General features: G+C 33.4%; 1 protein-coding gene across 13 annotated transcripts in view; it reads left to right on the plus strand.

Moving 5' to 3' along the window:
* The window catches only part of LOC106130554 (basement membrane-specific heparan sulfate proteoglycan core protein), a 167,224-nt gene that overhangs the window by 62,344 nt on the left and 78,466 nt on the right, over positions 1-26,414 (plus strand). For 11 of the 13 annotated variants that reach the window (XM_060953760.1, XM_060953761.1, XM_060953763.1 and 8 more), the window contains 4 exons: positions 307-504; positions 729-908; positions 1,964-2,146; positions 2,765-2,872. In XM_060953760.1, coding sequence (XP_060809743.1) covers positions 307-504; positions 729-908; positions 1,964-2,146; positions 2,765-2,872 — 669 coding nt within the window. Of the gene's footprint in view, positions 1-306; positions 505-728; positions 909-1,963; positions 2,147-2,764; positions 2,873-24,843; positions 24,926-26,414 lie in introns of those variants that run through there. The other 2 variants (XM_060953767.1, XM_013329410.2) reach the window with 2 other exon arrangements.

The following is a 26,414-nucleotide window of genomic DNA, read 5'->3' on the forward strand; positions in this document are numbered from 1 at the left end:
ACAAAATAAATAGATACTAGGTACTCCAAAGTTATTATTTCTTGAGTTAAGGAATTTAATTTATTTATCGATTGATTAGAAATTAAAGCTCTAATAGAGTGTAAAGTTGACATAGTTTATCTTTATTAAGGTTTCAATTCTTCCTTCACAATTTGTTGCCTTATTTTAAGGCATGAAAAACGCGAAAAAGAAATTATATATATTATATATTTTTTAATATACGTCGAATATTTATATGAGACAAGCCTCATTGTCAGAAGAAAATATTTCGTTTTTTATTTTCTTTTATTTTTTTATAACTCGTAGTACCAGACTCAGAAGCAGGACCAGTAAAGCCTTCAGCTCCATCCACCGAACCCCCTCTGCCTTGCGATTTCCCTATTCAATGTCAGGATTCAGACATCAAGTATTGTCCAAACCAAAGATGTAATGGCAACTTCGATTGTCCCTACCAAGATGATGAAGATAACTGTTTAGAGGATGTTGATCAGGATCAATCTTTAGGTAAGTCTAAGATCTATATTTTCCTCTTAAAACAAACAAGAGCTATATGAGTTGAATTGTATTCCAAAAAAGTTTTTTAATGTTTTATTTGAGCAGTGTGCACACAACTTGTGGATTTTTTTAAATAAATACCGATAAGTGTGCTAAAAAGGTAGACTTCAAAAATAAAACATCCTTTTATTTCATCACCGCTTCTATTTTATTTTAATTCTACCTTTACACAGACTCTACTTCGGACATTCCACCGTTCTCTGGGCCGTTAAAACCACAATGCCCCAACCCTATACCCTGCCAAGACTCCACAGTCACCTATTGTCCAGAACAACGGTGCAATAGCTATTATGACTGTCCAAATCAAGACGACGAATTTGGTTGCAACAGTCCTGATTCTTATCCTTTCCCAAGTAAGGATTATACAAGTTGTGATTGCATCCGATAACGGTCCGCATTATAATCAAGCTTGTAACCATTTAACTTTTGTTATTGGTCGTAGGGGTAAAAAATAACAATTATAATCTAGCTTGGGGTACGCATTTTTACTATTTACCCTGCATTGTGACCTGTGTGGCTTTTTTAGCCCATTGGTGATGTGCTGAAAAACGCGGTCAGTGAAAGAAACAGTTGGTGTTCATCTTCTAATTGCTTGTTGTAAACGAAATGCAAAAAAATCTGGCTATTTCATACTAACACAAACCATCCGTAGCAAAAATACACTTTTATTAAATTTTGCAATTTCCTAAATATTATATAAATATCCACCAACGTCAAAATAAGAAGAACATACATACATGCCTAGAACGTAATGTATGTCTGCTCTCATAATTCTCATAATTCCCTTAAATTTTATGAAAATCTGCGTGACAGAAGACATCAATAATCTTCTGTTAAAATGAGCAACATTGAGATGAATAACATCTACACCAAGTAGAAGCTTCATTTAATATATTTAATTGTATACATAATTAGGTTTTTTTGAATTAACATACATACCATCACATTTATATACTTTATAAATTTTGCATTTCTACTTCTAGCAATCATTACCTACATATTTATCTTGTTTCCTTCATATTGACGCAAACATTTCGATTTTTGAATTAAAATTATAAATAACACAATCCTATGATATGCAAAGCATGCTTAAGAATTACTAATAGGTTTCAAACTAATGGCATGTCAATACGTGGTGAAAGATTTTGATTGGTTTACATTGAAACTAAAACATAAATATTACAGAATAATCTAACAAAAGTTTAGAACCTTACTTTTGTATTACTATTAAATAAAAATAAATAGAACTTAAATTCTTTAATAAATCGTTTTGTAATTGATTAATAAACGTTATTTACACTTTTTTTTTGTTTTTCTTATTAAAAAAGCGTAGTAAAAAAGAGGTTATTTCTTTGAAGCAGTATTTTGTTCACTTTTAATTTCTTTATTATTTTCATTTTCATCTTAGCACCAGCCACATTTGAACCTCAGCCGCCACCGACTACTGTAGCACCCTCTCTGCCTTGTGATTTTCCCATACAATGCCAAGACTCCGAAGTTAAATATTGTCCTAATCAACGCTGCGATGGTGTTCCTGACTGTCCTAATCAAGACGACGAATCAAGTTGTACAGAAACGGATCAAACAATAAGTAAGATATTTGTTTAGTATGCATATCTAAACTTAATTTTACTGAGTATATCCATATCACTGATTACGTAGTTGAAGGAAGCTGTTTTGATTAAAGTAAGTACAACAAAGAGGTAATTATTATTAGTTGGTCATTATAAAATTTCAAGACTCTTTAGTTAATAAGGATGAGCAGCCTGTTACTTTCTGAGTAAGTCAGCTGATCGAGACCTTCGCGTCTGCTCGAAAATGTATATGTATACTAAGATTTGAGTTCGTTTGATGGGAGATCAAACGTACTTAAATCTAAATATATAAAAATATCTATGGTAAGCAAGATTAGGACCTAGTTGGAACACGCGAACTTATTTCATTTTCGGCGTGTTAATTACCTAAGTTGTAAGTAACGCTAATCAAAAACGCGTGTAATGAAATCTAAATCTTTGCGGTTTGCATATTTAAGATCTGACAAAACTGATATCGACCACATATGGACAGAATCTTAATCGTAGAAGCCTTATTAATGATGGAAAGCTGAAAAGGGAATTATTTTTTGCAGTATACACACCTTCTGAAATGAAGCCGGTAAAAGAGATATCTGTAATTTTTATAGTTGGTTGACCATCGTATTTGTCAACAGGATGTCCTCCCGGAGAGTTCCAGTGTGACAAAACTCGTTGTCTCATGGAGTCCCAGCGTTGCGATGGAGTATCTGATTGCTACGACCAGACAGATGAAGCCAACTGCAGTAAGTAATAGTTGTAGTTTTGCATTTCCAGGTATTCACAATTTTAGGCGTCCAACGAATGATATATCGATTTGTGAACGAAATTTTAGGTGAAGCTATATAAATCAAGAGTCCTTTAACGTAGCTGCTTCGAATTAAAAATTTTTATCACAGCGAAAATATTATTTAGATGATGAGTTATTTTATATATAGCCACAAAAGAAGATTTTAACGACAGCTTCTTCTTACGTTTAAGAGTAGGTCTTACCGGTGGAGACAAGTGAACCGTCAGCTAATCACACTTTATTGAAACCTTACTTTGTAAACCATCTTGCACATGACTCTTTTTACAATGAGAAGCTGGACCTTTATTGAGACCACCTCAACTCTTTCCGAACGCGAAGTAGCCTTTGTTGTATTGCAGATCATGCTCTTGGTCCATGGTATTTCCAGACTACTCTTTTCTTTATTTGGATCAACGTTTTTGCAGTAATTTCTTTTTAACTTGTTGACAAAATAAGGCAGTTAAGTAACCATAAACTTACATACTAGAACAATATAAATGTCAGTTAACACATCTCTTCTATAAACGTTAAAAAAATTGGTTTATATGTTGTTTAGACAGACTAATCCACGGACGGATTTTGATGAAACTTTTTTATTATGATTAGAATACGTCTATATATTGTGAACTGTAAGGCCTAATGAAGTATCACGTTTTGTAGGAAACCTAACAATACTTAATATTTAGGTAAAGTATTTTAGCATTTACTAAGGATTCTTATTATAGGCAGACGATGGGCTAGCAACCCCTCACTAGGTCTGTCTACCTCGTAACGCTACTCTTAACTATGAGTCAATAAATCGAGCTATTACTGTTAATTCCTATAAAGATATACAATCATTGAAATACAATTTCAAAAACCGATGCGGTATTCTGAAAAACATTTTTATGCCTTGCACACAAGATTTCAATTAGTGGAACTGTGGTCGTCATAATATTTGTTATTTCCCATGACATGAGAGCACTTAAGTTTGAAGTTATGAGTTATCCCAGCCAATGAAGGGATATCTTTGATAGGCACTAAAACAGGAATGTTAAATGCATCGAACAAATCTCAAGTGGCCTCGAACGTCGAAATAATTCACTCTAATTACCATTCAATTCTCACAATGTTTCAGTACAGGGCTGCCATGAAAAGCTTACTAATGTGTGTGGGCTATAAGCTCTTTTAAAGCAATAATATTATTAAGAAGCTTATAGCAATACGGTACCTGAATAAAAACAATACCTTTATAGAAAACGAACGACTCTTAAATGTTTATTATTATAATTTTATTGTAAAAGATTTAGCATTTGCTTAGAATCTTGTTTGTTAAGTTATCGCCGAAAAATAAACGACAGACAGTACATGTTAGATTATTCTTTTTAAGATTTTTATTTTGCAAATGAGAGCAACGAATAGTTAAGTTCCAACAATTTTTTAAATGATGACAACCCTATCTTTAGAACTAAATAATCAAACATAAATGGATCTGTAATTGTTGATGCATCTTGGGAACACTATGTCCTAGATCGTTGTTCTGATATATAATCAATCATGTGAGTGATTCATAGAAATTGGTATACCTAATGTAAGACTATAGAAATGTTTATTATTGGTAAATGTGTCGCCGCGACTAATGGTAATCACCATGGTCAGTCACCATATACCATTTTCATATTGCATCTAAGTACTGAATTCTATTGGCAGGTTAACAATTGCGCAGAAACAGAACTAGACACAATTCTAGAGAGGTGAAAAGTGTTATATAATAGTTTAAAATACATTATGGCATTTTTATTCTTATCTTTTTCCTGGAATTACTCTACGGTTAAATCTTCTGGTTCTGAAAAGGAGCCTGGGGTGCGCCCTTGACAATGGACCCTGCAATTGTATAAGTTAGGTTTTTACACTATACGACTCTCGGAGGTCAGACGGGAGTTGCATCGTGTAAAAACCTGAAAATAGCAACCTTTGAAAGGAAAACCGTATTAGATCACGATTACAAATCCAGTAGCTATAGATGTGGAGTTTCTCACGATATTTTCACCTCACCGTAAACGGTACATAATTCAGGAAAGGGCGGGAGCGGGGCTATTTCTATTGTATTATATATTCCGATTTCTATGATCGCATCGCATGACAACATTATGTTGCATGCCGTACGGGGAAATACGAACTTTACGTACAAACGCGATCAGCAGTATGCTCAATTTATCATATTATCCACGCTAGTATTGGACAGGTGATGAGACAAAATGTAAACGCCAAGTAAGCGCTTTATTTGGACCAATTTGTAGTGATATTCGACAAAATAGCATTATTGTGCCGTGTGGTGGCTGACACCAAAATAAAAAAGAATGGGACCACTCCATCTCTTTACCATGGATGTCGTAAAAGGCTACTAAGGGCTTAGAAACTAGGGATTCTTCGTGTACTTAGCAACTTGGCACTATTTGAACCCTAATTCTATCATAATGCGAAACCGCTCTGTCTACCCCGCAAAGGATATAGACGTGACTATTTCAGCAAACTCCATATTATTTTAATAAACTAACCAAAGAATTTCAGTATGGTTATGTTCTAAAAGTTGTCATCCCACACCACCCTTGGTAAGAAAACATTGTGTGCGAATCCGATTCACACTTGACCGGTTTTCTCTTCATTCAGATTTCGTTTACAATCTCGCCTTCTTGAAAGACTATCGAATAAGAAGTAAATTATAAGAATCTTTTACATGGGACTTCCCCGTAACATTTTAAGTACTTGGCTCTACCACGTCGATACTAAGAAATCATTGTTTGTATTGTGATACGTGCCATGTTCTAAGTCCGCTTGTTTGTACTGCTGACGATCCGTTATAGTTCTACAGATTATTTTACAATGATTAATAGTAACAATTAATAGGTAGATTCGTATTTGTATCCTAATTGCACAAACGAATTTGTGGAATGATGTAGTCTCTGCCTACCTATCGGGGAACGAAGCGTGATTATCTTATGTATGAAGCATTTGCATTTAGATATCTTTGTATTTATTCGTGCCGCTAAGTTACTCACATTTACAAAATCTATACGGGAAAAATTACACAGATTAAGTAAGCTAGTCTAGTCGTAACTTAATCGATTTTCTTAAGAGATGGTCAATCACTCGAAGGTGTAAAGACAGCTTACTAGGTTATGATATTATGAAGCATTTACACATATTAAAGAGTTATAAATTAGCTGTCGATGTACAGAAATAAAAGCATACAAGTGATAGGTGAACGTACGCCGCCCGCTTGTGTGGGATGATATCTTAAGAATATAAGATGCTTTATAAGTTGTTATAATGTTAAGTGGAATCTGCAGACTGTCTTGTTTATCAAAAGATTGTCTAGAAATGTTATTTTTCTACTCTAATAAGCATTACGTAGACACAGTCTACAGATTGCCACTTATAATATGATTAATATAAATTTCTCGTACTTCTTTAGAGTACTTTTTTAATATGTAATGAATTTATTGCTTCAGAAACGTATTGTTTTGTACTTTTAGATTTGTATTCTTTCCCTGGATAAATATTTAAGAGCTCAGAAAATGGTAGTACACTATCGAAATAAGGGAAAATAAGGTATCTTAGTATGGAGGTTAAGGCTTACGAAGCGTCGGTGGTTGGTAAGGAACTCACCTAAAATGCAGAAGTAATGCGATTCCAGGTTCAAATCCTACCTCGGCCATCTACTAATGACTCTTAAACTTTTATAGCTTTACACGAAAACTAGTATTTATTGTATAGTAGGTAGGTATAAGTTCAAATTGTATCATTTTTTTGTAAATAAATAAAGTAATCAAAATAAATATCATCAATAAGCAGGATACTTCAAATGATGACATAAACAGATGCCCCGGACGTCTAAATAACTGTGTATTATATTTCAACTGGTAAGACAATCAACTCGGTCGTACTTCACAACCAACTAATTAGTTCAAGGCCCATTATGGTTATTTTGGAATGTCAAAAGAGTAATAAAATGTGTACCATTTTATAAGAAACAAGGTTTGGTAATAGAAAAATGCGTAAAATTAAGTTAGATGTATCAGGGCGTAAACATAATTTCTATTTTTTTTTTGGCATAGAAACATATTATACTGATGTCGACATTTCTAATAGGTATGTAGGATATTTGAGCTTTTTAAGAATTACAAACAAACACATACATAAAAAAACAACTCTATTATTAAATAGCAAAGCAAAGACCTAAGCCGGTCACTTAAACATTCAGACTTTTTGGATAGGCCTAGTATGGAGCATATTTTTAATCATGGACATTGGTCATACATCCCACAGTGTAACTAACTCCAACGCCTCCATAACCAAATCCTTGACTTCAATACCATAATTTTATGCAGTTTATTTAACAAGCATACAGTCCCTATATTCTATAATGAAATCTAAATTCCATCATTAAGCCATGAAGCACAAGATGGTCTATAAGTTTTGTGGCATACGGGGTAGACAGAGCTCAAAAAGTCTAATGTGTATGTTGTTAAAGTTTAAGTCCGTTAACCCCGCAGTAATCTTGGCGCTTATTAAAACAGACTTGATCACAGCAGAGGCTGATTAAAACTAATGGGCGACGCATTCCTGATGTCAACATGGCGACAACCCGCCACCTAGTGAATCAAATTGTCTCGACATCAGTAATCACTGTTATGTGATGTAATTCATAAATGCGACAATTGCTTCTATTTAACTGTAAGATCATTTAACGATAGGACGCGCCATGGAGGCGCGTTCCTACTGACAAAGGTATGAGACCTTGAGTTATGTGTGGAATACTTTACATACATACATAAATTATGCCTTTTTCCCGGAGCGGTAGATAGAGACCACTTCTTTCCACTTGCCACGGTCCCTGCATACTTCTTACATTACATTCTTCTTCCTACTTCTTCAACCACATTCATAACTCTCTTCATGCGTGTTAATTTTGGGTATTAAAATACATATGTAATTTTGTAAACAAAAATAAATTATTTATTAGGTAGGTTATTTATCATGAGTTCATTCAATCATGAAATCTTATTGAGTAATGATACCTTTCACTATTTAGCAAGCTCTTAGAACAATGATATTAGCCTACAGGAAAAAAATCTAGCACTCATACCTATTGTAATTAGCAAAAAGCCTAACGCGGCACTAAAGTTGAACAATTAAAGCTAAAAGTTGCCGCTCCTTCCACTTAGTATTATTGCACTTTCCCTTTTAAACGCAATTCTAGCTTTCTTCATTTAGCAATCCAAATATTATTCAAACTACAAAAGTTGTAAAAATAAAGAGTATAAATTTTCTTAGAAAGTTAGTCCCGGTTGCATTTTTACCTCTCTGGAGATTAATCCGAAGGTAGTCCCTGAACGATCCTGGAGCGGGTAAGTCAGGTTTTTATGTGAATTGACCCCATCTGACCTCCGCAACCTTACAGGAAAAACTAATCCATATTTTAACTTGGTTACACATTCGGTTACCTCAAGTTTTCCTGACGATGTTTCTTTCTCACTGTAATAGCATCGGTTAGCTCTTAAACTAATGTATGTAACTCAAAAAAATTGTTATTTCCCGCGTCATTGGTCCCGATAGGATTTTAATTACTTAGTACCTTTCTGCGTATCAGGCTTGGGCACCTTAATGGTTCGATCTTCTTTAACCGCATAAAATATACCTAATATTTAACTCCAGCGGAAACCGCACGGCTACCATGTGTAAGGCACATTAATGTTTTTCACATTATCTGTTATGGCAATCACATTATATCATCGTAATTGTATTTAGCTGCGTTCAGCGATATGTTTGCACCTTTTAATGAAAAAATATATTTAAGCCAGTTTTTCTCACAACAGAGGTTGCAATTGGAACTAACACTAGGACCAAGAAGTTTCGGTAGATGTATTCGTATGATATTAAAGGACTTGCAACAATTTGACGTGTGGTTCACAGCACCAATAAAAAAATTGGACCACTCCATCTCGTTTCCATGAATGTCCTAAAAGGCAAGTAAGGGATAGACTTATAAACTTGGGATTCATTTTCTAGGCGATGGCCTAGCAACCTGTCACTATTTGAATATCAATTTTATTATTAAGCTATACAGTTGAACATGGCACATGAGTCTTTTCAAGACTGGTGGCTCTGTCTACAATATACTATCTGAAATAGACGTGATTATATGTATGTATGTACAACTAATTACATTTAATTTAATAATTAAATGTAATTTTGTTTTAAACGAATTAACAACTAAATTTTATGATATAGCAGAAAATACCTTAAAATAAAATAAAGGAGTAACATATGGTCTTTTTTCTCTAAATTCTCACGGGAGCGAAGCCTCATAATTTCTGCTTTAATTTTAACTAACCAAATAATCAGTTATACGCCCAGTATACATTTACTTAGGTATAGAATTAGTACAAATGAAATGGGCGGCTAGATCCGTTTTGAATATGCAACAAGTTCCCGACAGATAACTAAAACGGAACGAATAAAAAACAGCGTGCTTCATACCTCAATATATTTAAAGGACAATTTCCTTTGTTTTTGGACTAACTTTTTACGTTGCTAACGAAATTTATCTGTAGAAATGTAGTTATATCGATCATTATATCTTATATGTAAAGGTCGACACTGCATGACTGATTGACTAATATATTAACGCACACCTCAAAAACCTAAGTCTATAGATTTGAAATTTAGCATATAAGTCTAGGCATTAAAAATAATTTCCGGGAATTACTGTTCAAACAGAAATTTAAATAAAAACCATAAATGCGTACCGCTTCGCAAGCTGCTCAAGTCATGAATATTTTTAACACCATTTATCTATTATATCTTGTATTGAATTGAAACATATCAAAACCTTATCGTCTCGAACAGTGACATACCACAGCACTTGAACTAAGCCCTTCGATCTTTAGGTAAAATGATCTCACATAAATTTGAAAGGTAAACTTAAGAGGCCAGTACACTTAGCGCGCGCTTGTATTTTGAGTAATAATGTTTTTGTTTTTATTTCATTATCAGATTTTATTGCCTTGAGCACAAGCCACATACACACGAGTACACTCACGTTCTCATCTTTCACGAGGTAGACAGGATCATTAGTCACAAAACTCAAAGGCCAAGTTAAGATAGTCTGATATTGGAATTGATAATTAGAGTTACTGACAATTACCTAGCAGCTCTCGCCCAAATAGAGAATGCATTACTTTTAAGCCCTTGAAATCTCATGTTAATTATCAAGAAAAGTACCTATATTTTCGTTTCCTAGACATACCTACACATTAAAGGCAAATTTTATTTAATAAATATTTATATTATACATATAATTTTATATATAATATATATATATATTTCATCTTTTTATCGGCCAACCGAGCTTTTTTGTTAGCCATGTGGATTTTTGAACTATAGAAAGACGGACATGAGTTTTTTTTTTTTAAATTTAATATGTAACCCTAAAATTTGGAATAGTTTGTGTCAGGCCCTCAATCTCAGATCTGAGGAATGGTGTCAAGGGCCCCCGAGCGAATATCGGGTCGCGCTAACTGCAAAATTGGATTTCTAGCCTTTGAGCTAATATTTTAAAGGTATATTCATCGACTAAATTGAGCTTTTACCGTTTCCTAAGTTTTTTTATATCCCATTCGCGAATTTCGGGAAATTTTACGCTATAGTCGTACTTGTCCTTAGAAGTATATTATGTATATAAAGAAAATTTCACCCAGTACTTTCGACATGACTTTGTGTGTCAGTCACTGAAAAAATTTGGTACTTACTCAGAAAAGAAATACTAAGTCCGCCATTGCAAGTTATTTATTTCTTTTATAAATATGAACTATTTCTTGTAACTGTGTAAATTTCTGTGCAATAAAGATATTAAAAACAAACAAAACAACACAAAATTCCGCTAGGCTACCATAAAAAATATCAATTAGTACAATTTTTTACAAGGTCCTTCTTTTTCTGATATCAAAGTTAACAATTACGTCAAACTCTTTTTGAAAACTTCAATTTCTTGTTACCATCAAAACTGTTCAAAAATAAATCACGTGCCTATCTTTTCCTTAAATAAATTTTGGTTTCCATGCTATTGAATGAATTACCGGTACGAAACTTTGCTCATTATTAATAATTTTCATAATAAGACAATCGGTCCCATGGGTGCACCGTTTGGCGAAAGCTCCTTAGTAAAGGGAGAAAACTATTTTTTATCGATAAAAGTTGGCGTACACATATTTTGATAAATCATCTAGTATAATGATTTCTATAATTAATTAGACGCCTTTAAAACAATTATTGTTTTATTAGTTAGGAATTAATAAATTTTAAGTTATTCATATTAGTAAAACTTGCTTGTTTTTTTAATTATTGACAAACAAAATCCAACTGCAAACATAAGTAAAATAAAATCTAGAAATAGGCAATTGAACATTATTAAATTATTCCTGGTTTCTTCAACTTTTATGCAATATAAAAAATCAAGTTAACAATATGTACCAACGAAAGAGCTAAGCCTTAAAAACTCACGTAAAACTTATTAGGCGATTTTAGTTACTTTTGATACCATACTGTGTTGAATAGTCTTGTTTTTCTTTCTTAACTTCACTTATTTTTATATATAAAAAAAGTAGATATACCTAGCTTCCAAATAAAATTAATTCGAATCCAAAGTTTCATCGACAATATCTCAACGGTAGCATCCCTATTTCCGAAGTCGCGTGCCATCGTCAATCGATAGTTAGTTGGCATTCATTATAATTGCATGCCGAGTCTGTGCTTAAAAATTATTCGCTGTTCGGTTATGACACAATGCGCCAACAGTTATCATTTCGATCGCAGGATTTGTTTATTGTTCATGTTTTGAGCTTTTTAATGTTCTTTTTTTATGTCCGTACTACGGGTATCTATCAATATGATACGAATCTACCTATACGCAGGTAGTTTTAAAGATTCAGAAAATCTATTTCTTTGTTCAAAAGGTCATTCGTTCAGCCGCTTCGTTTACACTTGCGCTTTGAAACAGGTAGTAAATTTAATTAAAAGTGGTATTGACATGATTATGTAAAATTTTGTATTCTATTTTGAAAATAATATTTAAATTTTTATGTAAAATGAGCTGAATGACTATAATTCTATAGTGGTTCAATATTGGTCAACTTGGAACGAATGTTTTTTATACTCAAAATGTGTAAAAATAGGTATTATCTACTTAAAATTAAAGTAAATAGTGGTTATCATTATTAACTTTAAAAGAAAAATCATGTGTGGAGGGAAAGGTCGGAGTGGGAAGACCTAGACGAACGTATCTTGATCAAATTAAGGACGTCCTGGTAAAGGGTCAGGTCAAAAGTACCCGAAACCGCCGAGCTTGTATGAAGAGAGTTATGAATGTGGACGAAGCGAAAGAAGTATGCAGAGATCGTGGCAAGTGGAAAGAGGTAGTCTCTGCCTACCCCTCCGGGAAAGAGGCGTGATTTTATTTTATGTGTATGAAAAATCATCTACCTAATGTTTATATTTTTGAGCTATTTATAAAGCAATTTCCACCAAATTATGCGTGGAGTTACCACTTTTTTGGGTAAATCACAAGGTTCACGCAATAAGAAGTATAGCAAACTGCTTGCCCGGTAAACGAAAGCGAAATTGATATTATAGCAAACAATGAATAAACGAGCAGAAACTTTATTTATTTCAATACTGTATATTTTTTCAGTCTTTTTTTTGTGGTGTGTACTGTCTAATTAGACAATTATTGGAACAACGAATTAATTTAACAGTTATAGGAAAGTCATTAATTACACCGAATAGTTTTCAGCAGTGCCTACCTTAGACGCTGCAGTACGAGTAGACATAAAAAGGGCAATGAAACTCTTATATGAATGTACCTATGACACCATAAAAGAGTAACTTGAAATGTAGTGGGCCACATATAAAACTACTAACTATTGCCCGCGACTACGTCCACCTTCTATAAATTTTTAACCTATGTTATAATATGTCTAAGCTATTATATTGCAACACATCCACACATCCTTACAAACTTTTGCATTTAACAGGTTTCCTGTCCGATGAATTCCATAAATCACAAATTTTATGAACATCCCTGTTATAATATTAAAAGAATGCTATAACTATTGAAAATTATATCGGACTTTTCTGTCTTGTAGGTATTTAAATGACACATCACAAATTGCATTCTTTGCCTTCCTAGTGATCAATTTCATCATTTCGTGAGCGAGTATCATCGTCGACATATAATAAGTTCGCCTATGAAATTGAATAAGAGCCAGGTCGCGTGCTTGCCTACATTTACCATCCACGATGTCTCTCTCGGCTGTAATGGGTTATATTAAATTTTCAACCGATAAATACGGTCAGAGATTTGATAACCTTATTATTTTGTCATCTGCGTATGTAGAGGTCACACGGGCAATCTTGTTCTAACGAAATAAAAAAATACAGTATTTATTTAATAAAAAAAAACTACTTACATACATATAATCACGTGTTTATCCCTAACGGGATTGATAGAGTCAACAGTCTCGAAAAGACTAAAAGATACGTTAAGCTGTAAAAGTGTTATTGATAGAATTGACATCGTCTAAAAGAAGAATCTAGGCGGAAAATAATAATCATACAAAATACGTTAACTTTGATACTGTCAAACTTTTTGCATTGATGTTAAAAAAAGCTTAAGCACCTATTAATTTTCTTATAAATATACCGTAACCCTGCTTTCCCACAGTTAACTAAAATACTGTCATGATGCAAACTTTGACTTCGCATCGGAACCAACAAACAAAAGAAAGTTAATAAAGTCGTTAAGAAGTAAATGCTTGCAAGTACAGTCGTGTATCAAAAAATAAAATACAAAAATATATTAGAAACAGAAAAGTGATTTATATAGATATAGATTATTTAGATTGTATTGATTTTAGATTATTTTTAGATTGTAGATACATTTTTCTCATTTACAATTATGTATTACAATTATTTTTTTAAGAATTAATAAAAATTATTTCAAATAGAATTAAGGTAAAAATTTAAGCCTACGTTTGTGACGAATGTTTGTGTGTAAAATTTTTACACATTAATTTCTGAAACTATTTGGACAAAACCTAGTCTTAGAATAAATTGCCACATTTTATACGCGAGCGAAACATTTATATGCACATTGATTGCTATTTCATAAATACGTAAGTTATATTTTGTTTACATGAAATAATAAATAGTTAGTTGCTATAAGGACACTCGCACATATTATTTGTATCTAAGGTAATGAATATCGCTAATTAAAGTGGATAAGCCGTTGTTGACGTCAACAGTTGCCGCGATGTCGCCGCCTCTCGCACGACGTACATTCCGATCGGGCGGCGACGTGTCGCGACGTTATCGTTCGAATGTCGCCTGCACACCTGATTTATGCAGCTGACTGTACAACAACTCTACACCCCTATTAATTCGTAATAGCAAACTTTGCGGTTTTGCTTTTTGTTTCTTATTTGCTGGAATAGTTTGAATAATTTAGGATGCCACTTATTTTTGGCCACCTATTTGGAAGTGATAAAAGACAATGAATAACGAAATTAATATACTTGTAAAATGATAGAACCAATGTTGTATCATAGTAATGTATCCACTTACCTAAATATGAGATTCCCTCGACGTAAGTGAATCGGCTAGTCATTAAAACTTATTGCCGCCAAAACTCCTTTATGAACTTACATCATGGACATAAAATTTAAGAAACGGGTAATTAGGACATTTTTATCTCCATGACAACTGGAGCACCGAATCAACGGACTTGTAAACAATACTGGCTATTCGTTCTTAGAAAACATTAATATTTTACTAGCTGCATAGTTAAAATCGCCCCAGTTATTTAAATTTAAACCCTAACCCAGTTACGGTAAGTCTAATTTACGACCTGTGGATTACGAGTATGGGCAACGATTCGTTTTTCAATTTACCTTTAAAGATCCATACTAATTATATTATCGGTAAAATAGGATAAATGATTTTCGAAGTTTTGTGACAAACTTTAAACATATTACATAGCCAACGTGTGGTCTAAAATAAATTAAAAATACCTAAATAAATAAACCTTTACCAAAAGCTGGTAAAGTAACTTGCAACAACACTCGAAATGGGAAAAAAGATTTTTAAATATTCAAAATACTTCCTTTTAACATAATGTTGTACATGATTAGCGAACAGGCCGCGACATAGATATACAAAAAGTGAAATACTAAGACGCTCCAACTCATAAAATATGTTGAATGAGGGCCACGCACGCAAAACTGTGAATACGACCGGCATGTTAGCCAACAGCCGTCATTCAATAAAAAATCATGTAGGATATTTTGTTTGACATATTGTAGCAACAAATAAACACAATGACAGTTGGGAATAGGTGGGCTCCTCATCTAAGCCTAGAAGATGATTATGGTTGTATAGCAATGATTTTAGAAGGATTTGGCCATTAGATTACTCGGTAAAATGTGAATGTTTATTGCGATACTACGATGTACAGAAAAAAATGTACAGAAAATAATGTTATATTTTCATGCCTTTGCATAGTCAAACTCTAAAAAAATTTCGAATAATACCCGGGAAAAAGACATTGACTTCGCGGTAAAATGCGCCTAATTTGTCATATTTAATGATGATTATGTAAAAAAGTATAACCTAAGGAGGTAAAAAAAAACAAACTTACAAACTCAGACATTTACATTGTCCTTAGACCTTACTAGATAGATAAAACCAGTTATTACATTTAATTCTGTTATCATGACGGTGGAATTGAATTCAGGTAGTGTCAAACTCACTGTTTTAAAATATTTAATGGAACCATTATTAGTTCTTCAAACATTGTTGAAGCTGAATCTATGATCTAAATCAATACATGATGATAAATCGCAGTGATTATAGTGGACTGAAGTAAGTTTCCATGTAAAGAACATATAACGTCATACCGCAAAAATTTAAGTTATGCGTTGCGTAAACACGCTCTGTTAATCTAGGTTTGTTTGGCCAAAAATACACTAATATCAAATCTCTATGAAGTAGATCATAAAGGCCGTATCCACAACAAATAGCTACTTATTTTAAATCCATTTATGTAGTCGCGCTACTATTTATAAATGTACAGACTTTTAACTCTTCCCCTGTCAATTCCACCATTGAGCCATTCATTTAATTAATTAAACTTATTTATATCAGTATCATATGTCATCTTAGGTAGCTTAATTTTAATAGGTCTGCCTCATTTCTCTATATAGTAAAGAGTACAATGCAATTTAGTTCAAAGTGTTATTAACGTTAGCCTCTCTTTTATCATACCTACGGTATAGATACGCAAGTGTGTGATTATCAATATATGATTGTTATTTTGATTGAATAAGTGATCGTACTATATGCAGGTATTCCACAGTAGGTACATACGCGAGAGAATCCGCGGAGCGGAGCTAGTTATACATATGTGTGTACATCGGAGTGCAGTTTCCATGTGGGTTCGGCGTTTTAATTAAAAATTAACCAAACTTTAGCATGTAATCTCCAGAAATTGTTTTTCACGATCATATTTTTTCATTATTTTTTAATCATTATTGTTGCCGCTAGTATAGCTAAGACGTAAACTATAACCAAACCATAGAGCTATTCGAATTTTGTAAGTTCTTTTAAACCCAAAACTCTTATACTTCAGTATGACGATGTGTCTCAACCTTTATCTGACAAAGCCAGAGCTTGTTTTGCTGCCTACTTGTTTATTCGTACAGTCTATGGTGTCATACAATGACAATGCAAATATCGCTGTACCAAGTAAACATAAAGTAATACTGATCCAGAGGAGATTATAATGTTATTAAAAGTAATTTGTATAAAAAAATTAAGGGGTATTTTAGCGAAAAGTCAGATCTAGAGTACCTATCCCAAATCGACGAGTTTGCATGAAGATATATAATAAAGCGAAAATAATTTGCAAGGATTGCGGCAAGTAAAAAAATCATTCTGGTTTCTTCGATTTATTTTCTTTTCTCCGCCTAAAATTTATTCCTCTGTTGAGCGGTTTCAATATAGAATTTACTGACTTTATTTTAATTGCCAGTGTAATTTTTAAATCAATATCAAGTAGGTATATAATATTATAATAGATTGTTGTCTGTGTTTGTCTCCCTCTACTGGATCATATAATATTATATCCGAAGCATATTATTTTGCTATCACTAAGAAAAATGCTGATGCCGTCCCATCCTGTACATTTATTTAACTTTATTATTTTGCATTATTCCAGTTTATGCGCTTAATTTGTTAATTTCCATCCATATAAACCTAAGAACATGTGTACTTACTCCTAGTGTGTATGAGCAGTAGTTCACAGCCGTGGTTTAACGACTACGTCCAAATAGACGTGTGCAAATGTTTGCGGGTCACCAGGATTCGTTCCGCGTGTTCAAGTCCAAAGATTATTACGAGTATGAATACAGCAACTGTAATGTCGGTTTTACGACATGTGCACTAAGTAGAAACAGATTATCTCCACGGGTACTGAGTGACTGACTGGCAGACAATGTACCTGTAGTCAAAACTACTGGTAGACATGGAATTTGGTTTAATTTTTAAGTATTTACTTTATTTACGAATTACATACCTTTAAAATTTTATTAAAGTTAGACTCACGATTTGTAATATAACGCATTACGAGCATACGACACATATAAAAAAAGTGTTTTCGCCTAAACACAATATTTTATAGTCTCTAAGTTGAGATTTACTTTATGAATAGCTGCCGACTTTATTAATTTTGTGTTATGAGCTTTCGAGAGCTAACTGTTTTTTTTTATTACAACCGGAAAGGATTAAGGGACTGAGACGAAGTTTATGAAAGTAACAAAACGTCATTTCATAAAACATGGAGTGGAATGACCCCTGATGCAATCTGTTCAACTTGAATAGTGAATACAGAGCTGCGTTCAGAGGAGGAAAGTAAGCTTAAAGTAATCATCATACTCAAAGTAAGCTTTAATTTGACTCTGGTTATTAATTTTAATATAGGATACGCTCGAGGCTTCACCCGATTAAAGCAGGAAATACTCTTTTAGTACATCACATACGGTTACTGCATGTTAAATTTCAAAACTTTTCAAACCGCTAGCTCTACACACAGCAGTTTGGATTGTGCGTTGACATGTTAATCAGTCAGTTTAACAGCATCTAAAACGGCGTCAGCTTCGCCCCCTACATTTTGTTATGCGCTGTATAAATCATAATCATATGTCAAATAACCATATGCGTCAAAAAGCATTGGTCAAAATTCAAAAGCAACAAATTGTCTAAACCCACTCGTCAAAATAAAGCGTGGGTATGTTTATTATGTTTGAACACTGCTTAACTGCCCACTGTATCTGGTTAAGGGTCAAACTACACTCATTACTAGTTGTTTCATCGATGACATAACGCTAATAAATATAAAGGTATATCAAGACGTGAGGAACCCGTGGTGCCACAGGATAACGATTAATCAGAAAAAGTACGTCTTCTATCATGACCTGATCATGGTTCTGTGGTGTCGCAGCAAGAACATTAATAGGCCATCGCAATGTATGTAGATGTACTTGTATTGTATTCTATCATGCAAACCCCTACTCGACTGAAATGGAGTAAACTTCACTTAGAGACATCAAACTTACACATAATCTACAATGTTCGCGCAAGCAGTGCCCCGGGCGGTCGCTAGTACTATTTTATGCGTTAGCAATTGAGGTCGATTTATCTTTCATGCAATTTGCTTGATATTCTAAGAACATCTCATCGGGGCGGTAAAACGATTATTTCTAGACAATGTTCTATTCAAAATATTGTGCATTAAAATCCTCAAAATTGAAATGGGCTTTTTCCTTAACGTTCAAAATAAATGGGAAATAAATTTGTCGATTTTGTCAGTGTGTCATTATTATTCGAAACCATTTATGTAAACTTTATTATTTTCTTCTTATTCTTTATTGTATTTAGTCGTATATTTTAAACGCGTCTAGTCCTTATTTAGTAATGGGATTAAAATGTTCCTAACCAAAGCACAAATTTGAACAATTTGGTTGTTGTGTCGCCGCCCTAATTTGCGCAGTCGATGCAGTCCAGTTTGCTACCTTGATTATTCATTGTCCAATATTACTTGTGATTTAAAGCACATTGTCCCAAATGCGCTCATTTTGCAAAACATTTAGCTCTGCTATTGTTTCATGGTTTTGTGCCAATTTAACGATGATTTTATTAACATATTAATTACAAACGAATGTGCGTTGTTTCAATTGAAAATTTCAATTTATATGAACGATTCATTTTAATGGTTTACCTGAAAAAAATGGCATGTTTGTGTATCCTTTGTGGACTCCAATTCCATTTTACTACATTTTAGATTTAAGGAATTGGGTTCCATCTTTCGGGAGAAGAGATCTGGGTGCGCCTATGACCACTATCCTGGATGGAAAGATTATTTAACGTTGATCACATGATTTCCGCAACCTTTATAGGGAAACTCGGAAAACAGTCATCGGTATGGTATACGACCGCGATAAGATTTGAACCTGAGCCACTCTGCGCATCACGCTTTTTTGTTCGTGTACTATAACCGTTCGCTGCACACATTTTTTTTTATTCTCAATAAATTTTTGGAATTTTTGGAGTCACAATCAATCATTTGGAATGATTTACTTTGCCCGCATTGGTACAACTCTTGAAACTCGACCTTGCGACGTCATCGGCCCAACAAACTCTGTCGCTACGCAACTGTCGCTAGCTACTAATGAATGGTGAAGCATAATTTTTTACGATGACATTCTGTCCTGATTACTTACCAACGATTATAATGGGGATATTCTGTTTATTTATCTAGACAAGAACCTAATAAAACTTCGTTTCGGAAAGGGACATAAAGATGTAAATCCTACAAATATTATGTATGTACATGGGTAGAATGTAATGTTGGTACGCCGAAAAAGTACTTTTGATCCTGAAATTCCCACCGAAGCGAAGCCCCGGAGCGCAGGTAGTATAAATATAAACGAGACAAACACGTTATTCGTATAAGTAAACTAACGCGGACTTATTCGGATTCAGATGATTAAAAGCTTTCAACAGTTAAGAACTAACACCAACTTTTGCAACAAGTTGACATCAAACAGGCGGCTGGAAGTACAACAATGCTTTAAGTGTAAACCTCCGAAACAGCTTTATAACTGAGACTTCAAAGTGATAATAGAATATATTTTATACATACATAAATTGTATAAAGCACATCTATATCTCTTACGGGGTAAACAGCAGGCAACAGTCTCCAAAAGTCTGAAGGTGACGTGGAGGTCAATGGTTTAGTATGATGAGATTAGTATGATTAGTATGATAGATAATAATATGAATTGAGATTTGGAACTTAATTAACCTTTTGGCTTTTACAATCTACTCAGCACCTGGCGTACTACAATTTTACTAACTGAACACAGATCGTCTTGAACGGCATCCATGAGAAAGAGATGGACTGGTCCTATTCTTAAGTTGCGGAATCAACACGCCCTTATAATTTAATATTCTTAAAGACTGATCATATAAAATTTGTCAAATTTAACTATTTGACTCTAGTATTGGGCAATAGTCAATTCATATCAAAACTTCATGGTAAAAATATCACCTACATTTTTGTTGAAAGTTAAAATCAGTGCAAACAAAACTACGAATATATTTTCAGTAATAGAAATGATGTTTTCAATTCGGACTGAAAAATTAATGAGTGCATTGTTGACTGTCAATTGGCGATCGTACATTAAACAGCACTTCAAACTACCCAAATTCATTGCAAATTCCTCTCTATCTAAGCCGGGCAATAGAGTTCCACGCTGGGTGACTTAATACGCGGTTGACTGTACGAACAATCATATATTTTCGGATACCATGTTGATCTCTATTTCTGGGTAATAGATGCTAATTTTCAATGCGAGGAGGTTTGACGTGGTGTTATCTGTTCTTGTTGAATATGAAGCCGATCTTTCCGTAGGTACATATGTGCAGAAATTAGTGGACATACTCGTATCAATACGTCATGTATAATTTTTAGTCGATTGTCAGACTGGCCAAAGTATCCGTCTTGTGAAAGTATCCACGGTTTGAATTCAACTTTTGCGAGTACCAATTTTTGTGAGCTATGACGAACTTACGTTTAAAAAGAACATCGTAAGATGAAATATCATGCGGAAACCTGCATGCACATTCATAAAACAGCCAAGATCCAAATTAGTTTAGGTTATCCCGTTAACAAGGTCACGAAGACGCGATATTTCCGTGTAGGTACACGGAACAACTAGCTTTTAATTTCTGGATAAGTGATATGATATTTCATAATAACCAGGCTTTTTATCAGTGATGCAGTCGAAAAAAAGATGATGATGCTTGAATATGGGTTTTTGAAGACGCTATAAGAAATTCCTTTTAAAAGGAGTCAAACTTTAATTGATCTAAACATAAACCCTATATTCTCAGTAGGTAAAAATAGAACAATTTGAAGTGGCTATCTTGGCGACTAGATTAAATATTGTAATGAAATTAACTTACAAACTATAATAACACAGAAATTGTGATACATTAAGTATGATTTTCATTCTAACTGCTTTGTAAGTTAAGCCGTTTTGTAGCCGAAGGGTCAAGTGTTAAACGGTTGGAAACTTAGGTTATAGAGTTAAGGAGATAATCTAGGAATTAAATATTGAGATGTATAATTTAAAAATTTGTACGTATATGTATATTACTATCTATATATAATTATGATATATGCTGAATAATATATCTGAATTGCATTTCAAGAATACTCAAAACAGCTTTATTATATTTAAACAATTAAAATAAAAATACACATAAAACTACTTATAGTATTAATTAAAGAAGAATTCCATTACAAAAAAAATTACGACTTCGGGGCTACGCGCGACGATGTTTTTGTCGCGGGATAAACTATCGCTGTCACAATTCACGTCATAATAAGACAGCAGTAGTTTATCGCGCGACAAAAACCTCGTCGCGCGTGGTATGCTAGCCCCGCTGGTCAGTATATTTTATACTTAAGAAATTGTAAATTGATAGCTAGTCGAAGCTAAACACATCGTGAGGAAACCTGGACATTCTGGCAATAGGATGGGCAACCATGATTTATTATGGGTTAGGGTTAGGCTCATAGCAAGGTTGCGGTCAGACAGTTTTTGTATAATATAAACTTGACATAAATCAAGAACCGTAGTCTTTTGGAGACCCTGGGCTTTTTCTCACAATGGGAAGGTTGCAACTGGTACAAATGCCAAGTGGATTTAATAAGTAGGTAACGCGAGAACAAACATTTAAATAATAAAAGACCAAACAGAAAATAAAATCAAGAATAAATTTTGAAAAAGTTTTTATGTAATTTATTTCTTCAAAGTGAATATATTTTTTATTTATTCGAACTAAAAAAATGGCAAAGACGGTATGATCTGTTTCTTTCCTTGATCTAAGGTGCTGAGTCCTATTAATGTCACTTAGGGAGTGATCTTGGAGGTGCCGGGTTGAGATAGAGCAACACATTTTGTTACTTAGACGTCTATGTTTCAAAACACACTTGGATGGAGATTTATAGCTTAAACATATTTTTGGGATATTTTTTAAGTCACAAACATAATTTTACGTAGACTGGTTATGTTTACCGTTGCGAATTTGTCAAGGAGCTGTTTTTAAAATTCTTTAATTATTTTACTGCAAGACTTATCTATCAACCCTTTACATCTTGGTTTTTCATTTTAACTATCTTATGTTATCGTACCTACGTTAATCTTAATAATTAATTCTTATTTATGTAGAAGATGATTCATCGATCCAACCTTTAATTTGTAGTAGCATTATTTGCTTAGAAAACCTAAAAAAATATCTGTTAAAGTTTCAATGGCTCCAATTAATATCTAATCCCCATACAGTGCAGGTTTAATCACGTTAGCAGTCTATTTTGAGATTTTGCAGAATAATAGGCTGCGTGCATAACGGTGATAGAAAATTTAACGTTTCTGACTCGAACCACACTACAGCCTAGTACAAAATACATCGCAAAAGCATAAGATGAGGAATATTTTGGCAAAATATCACAATTTCAGATCATTCGAATAAATAGACCATTCACTTAACTTTTTAAAGACAACAAAGCTATATTTATGAGAAATAATTAGAAAAATGCGCATCCCGATCATAACTTAAAATCAGTGCTGATCTTATCGGTACTAAAACCTGGAGTAAAAATAAGGGACGTTTATAATTCGAGTATTCAAATTGGTTGAGATTTTCAATACAATTGAGTGACGAAAGTCAGAACCTTGAACCCATAAGCGGGTGTGAGCTAACACATATTCCAAGTATACGATAAGTAGATTAGCAGTGAACTTAGCAAGTAGTATGCAATTAGTACTAATGGCAGTGCCACCTGTAAGGATTCCTAACTTACTGAAATCTTACTACTGAGGAAATGTGCTGTTTCACGGCTGCCGTCCGGCTGTGAATTGTTACGGATGTGGATTAAAACAAAAGAAGTATGCGGGGATTGTGGTGAGTGGCAAACATTTTATCTCTGTCCACCCCTCCGGGAAAGAAGCATGACTATAATGTTAGGTTATCAACTAACATTTTAGGAATTGGGAAGCAAAGTCACGCACTTTATCAAATTTTTCATGGTTTGGGGGTAGACAAAAACCATGAAAAATTTGATAAGCTAAGATTAAGATAAAATTAAGCGATGAAAAAATGATATACAAATGTACCTATAAATGCATCCTTAATTGATGGGACATGTGGTTTCCGGGTGCCGAGTGGTTCCCGGCACCAATACAAATAAAGAATAGGACCAATTTATCTGTTTCCCATAGATGTCGTAAAAGGCGCCTGAGTGATAGGCTAAAAACTTGGGATTCTTCTTTTAGACGACGCGACGGGTTAGCAACCTGCCAATATTTGAATCTCAATTCTACCATTGAGCCTATCAGCCCCGCAAGGGATATAGACGTGATTATATTAATGAATGAACCTAGTTGAAATTAGAATGCCAGATATTATAGCATGTTCCCAGTCGCACAATCTGCCATTATGCTTCAGAGCCAGATCGGAGTTGAAACAGAGATATTTATCATTTTAAATTTTCACGAGAAAACCTTACCTAATACCAAATTTGAACGCACGAAATACCTATCCTATTTATTAGCATCTATCATCAATTTCAGTCAGAAACGTTATAAATTTATTCATGGAAATTCAAAAGTAACTACCGTAGTAATTGTTCCGATATTTCCCTTAATTAAGCACGCTACGCTTCTGAATTTCACAAATATTGCATATCGCCGCATATATTGGATATTTTTTAAATCCTCTTCATTTCAGAAACATACGTAAATATGAACGTATAACTTTTATATTTTTAATAAAAGATTTAAATTCATCTATAAGTGCTTATTTACCTAATATAGAGAATTCATTATAATACAGAGTAGCTTAGGCTACTGCTAAGATACGAATTTAGAAAATTTACGTGATACTCCCTACATACTATATTGTTAGTGTATTTGCGTATTTATTTTATGTATTGTATCTCTTTCACTCCAACTCATTATTTATAAAAAAATATTTTAATCAAAAAAGTTAGTAATCTGCAAGATTACTAATACTCGTATAACTCGTACTTTCGGCGAATTCTAAAATTTGCATAGTCACCCACTAAACCTACGAATATATTCGAATAGGTAGCGTTTGTGTCTAAATAAATGTCAACTAATAAAAATAATTAAAATCTCCACGAAAGAGATGCTACATGTAAAATTATCTAAAGTTCATGTAGTCTTTGCCATGTTGGTATCCTGACGCGGACGGTCGCGGCGTTCAGTCAGTACTCGCCCGGCGGTAAGCTCGCACGCTTCCACGTCCGATCTCGCACCCGAACTACCCCGTAAGTTCCGGACAACTTTGAATCCACACAGCCCGGTTACAACACAACTTTTTCTCACAGTTAGATTAGTTTCGAAACTTTAAAATTGGCCAGATCGAAACTCGAGGAGAAAAATTAACGCCGCAAATGGATAAAGCCGAAATGTTTTTGGATTAACTCGGGTATGTTTGTTTTAGTTTTGAAAAATGACGAAAAGAGTTACAGAGTTATTACAGGAAATTAAAAAAGTCAATTATATTTTGTTTACTTAATAATTAAACTGTATTAAAATATTATCATAGCAACAATCAATCGTATAGGTATTTTTTAAGTAACTTTTATTAGTATGTCTTTATTATCTAACAAAAATATGCGGATTAGACGAGATTGACTGACATTTTCTCAATGAGATTATTTTCTTATTATATGCACTGCGAAAAATATACATACACTATTTGTTAAAATTAAAAAGTGAATTTAACGAACAGGACTTATCAAAAAGCTTGACTAACTGAATGTGACTGTAACGTTAGTAAACTAAATTAAAAAGAACCTTTAATGAGCTTTTTAAATGGCTTGAAAAAAAAACAACAGATTTAGGTAATTTGGGTAATAATGCCATATTAAAATTAAATAGCAACATCAAAAGTGATTTACATTACTTTTACTTAAATGTTCTTTCAAGTCACAAATAAAACACTGAAAACGATGCCACTGTTTTACTAATTTCCCTAGGCAACATTTTTTATTCTTTCAAAGTTCACTGTTTATAAATTTCATAATGCGAATTTAAAGTGATTTTTTTGCACCTTTTTTTGGAAGGTAATTTTTGTCACCAACACACCTATATCTCATGACAATGAAATTCACTCACTATTTTACTGCATACATTTTTGTTTTAATATCATTTGAATTTATTTTCCGTGTAGCCTTTAGACTATCTAGAAAAAAATTAGTGTAAAATAGCTAATACGCGCGACTCCGCACGCATGAATGTCGATTTTGCTGATATAAAAAAAACAATTACTTCAAAAATTAATTACACATTATAAACGATTTTTTTCGGTGAGAGAAGGGTTAAGTAAAAATTTTTTTTTTTATTCTTTTTTTTTTCTTTTTTTATTATTCTTTTCTTTTTTTTATTAGTTAACGCCAACTGTAAACGTGTAATCAAGTTGACTGAAATAAAAAAATGTTCCTATTCTATTTGTAATTGTTATATAATTTCTATTATTCTACATATTTGTAAATGACCATCGATTCAATCGATATCTTCACATAGCCATGATCTCCCTAAGACTGTATGCACACAGACGGCCATGCAAACATGCATTATTTCAATACAACCACTAACGGAGTCGTGATACTGCATACCAACAAGGTTTATATCCTATTGTACTCAATATGTGCTTTCATCCTAGTATTAGCGGGATCTATATGTGCCTACTTGAGTTTCAAGTCAGTATATGAATTCCAATAACCATGCTTCTCTGATAAATTATGACAAAAG

The sequence above is a fragment of the Amyelois transitella genome, chromosome Z (genome assembly GCF_032362555.1).
Source record: "Amyelois transitella isolate CPQ chromosome Z, ilAmyTran1.1, whole genome shotgun sequence".
NCBI classification, from domain to species: domain Eukaryota; kingdom Metazoa; phylum Arthropoda; class Insecta; order Lepidoptera; family Pyralidae; genus Amyelois; species Amyelois transitella.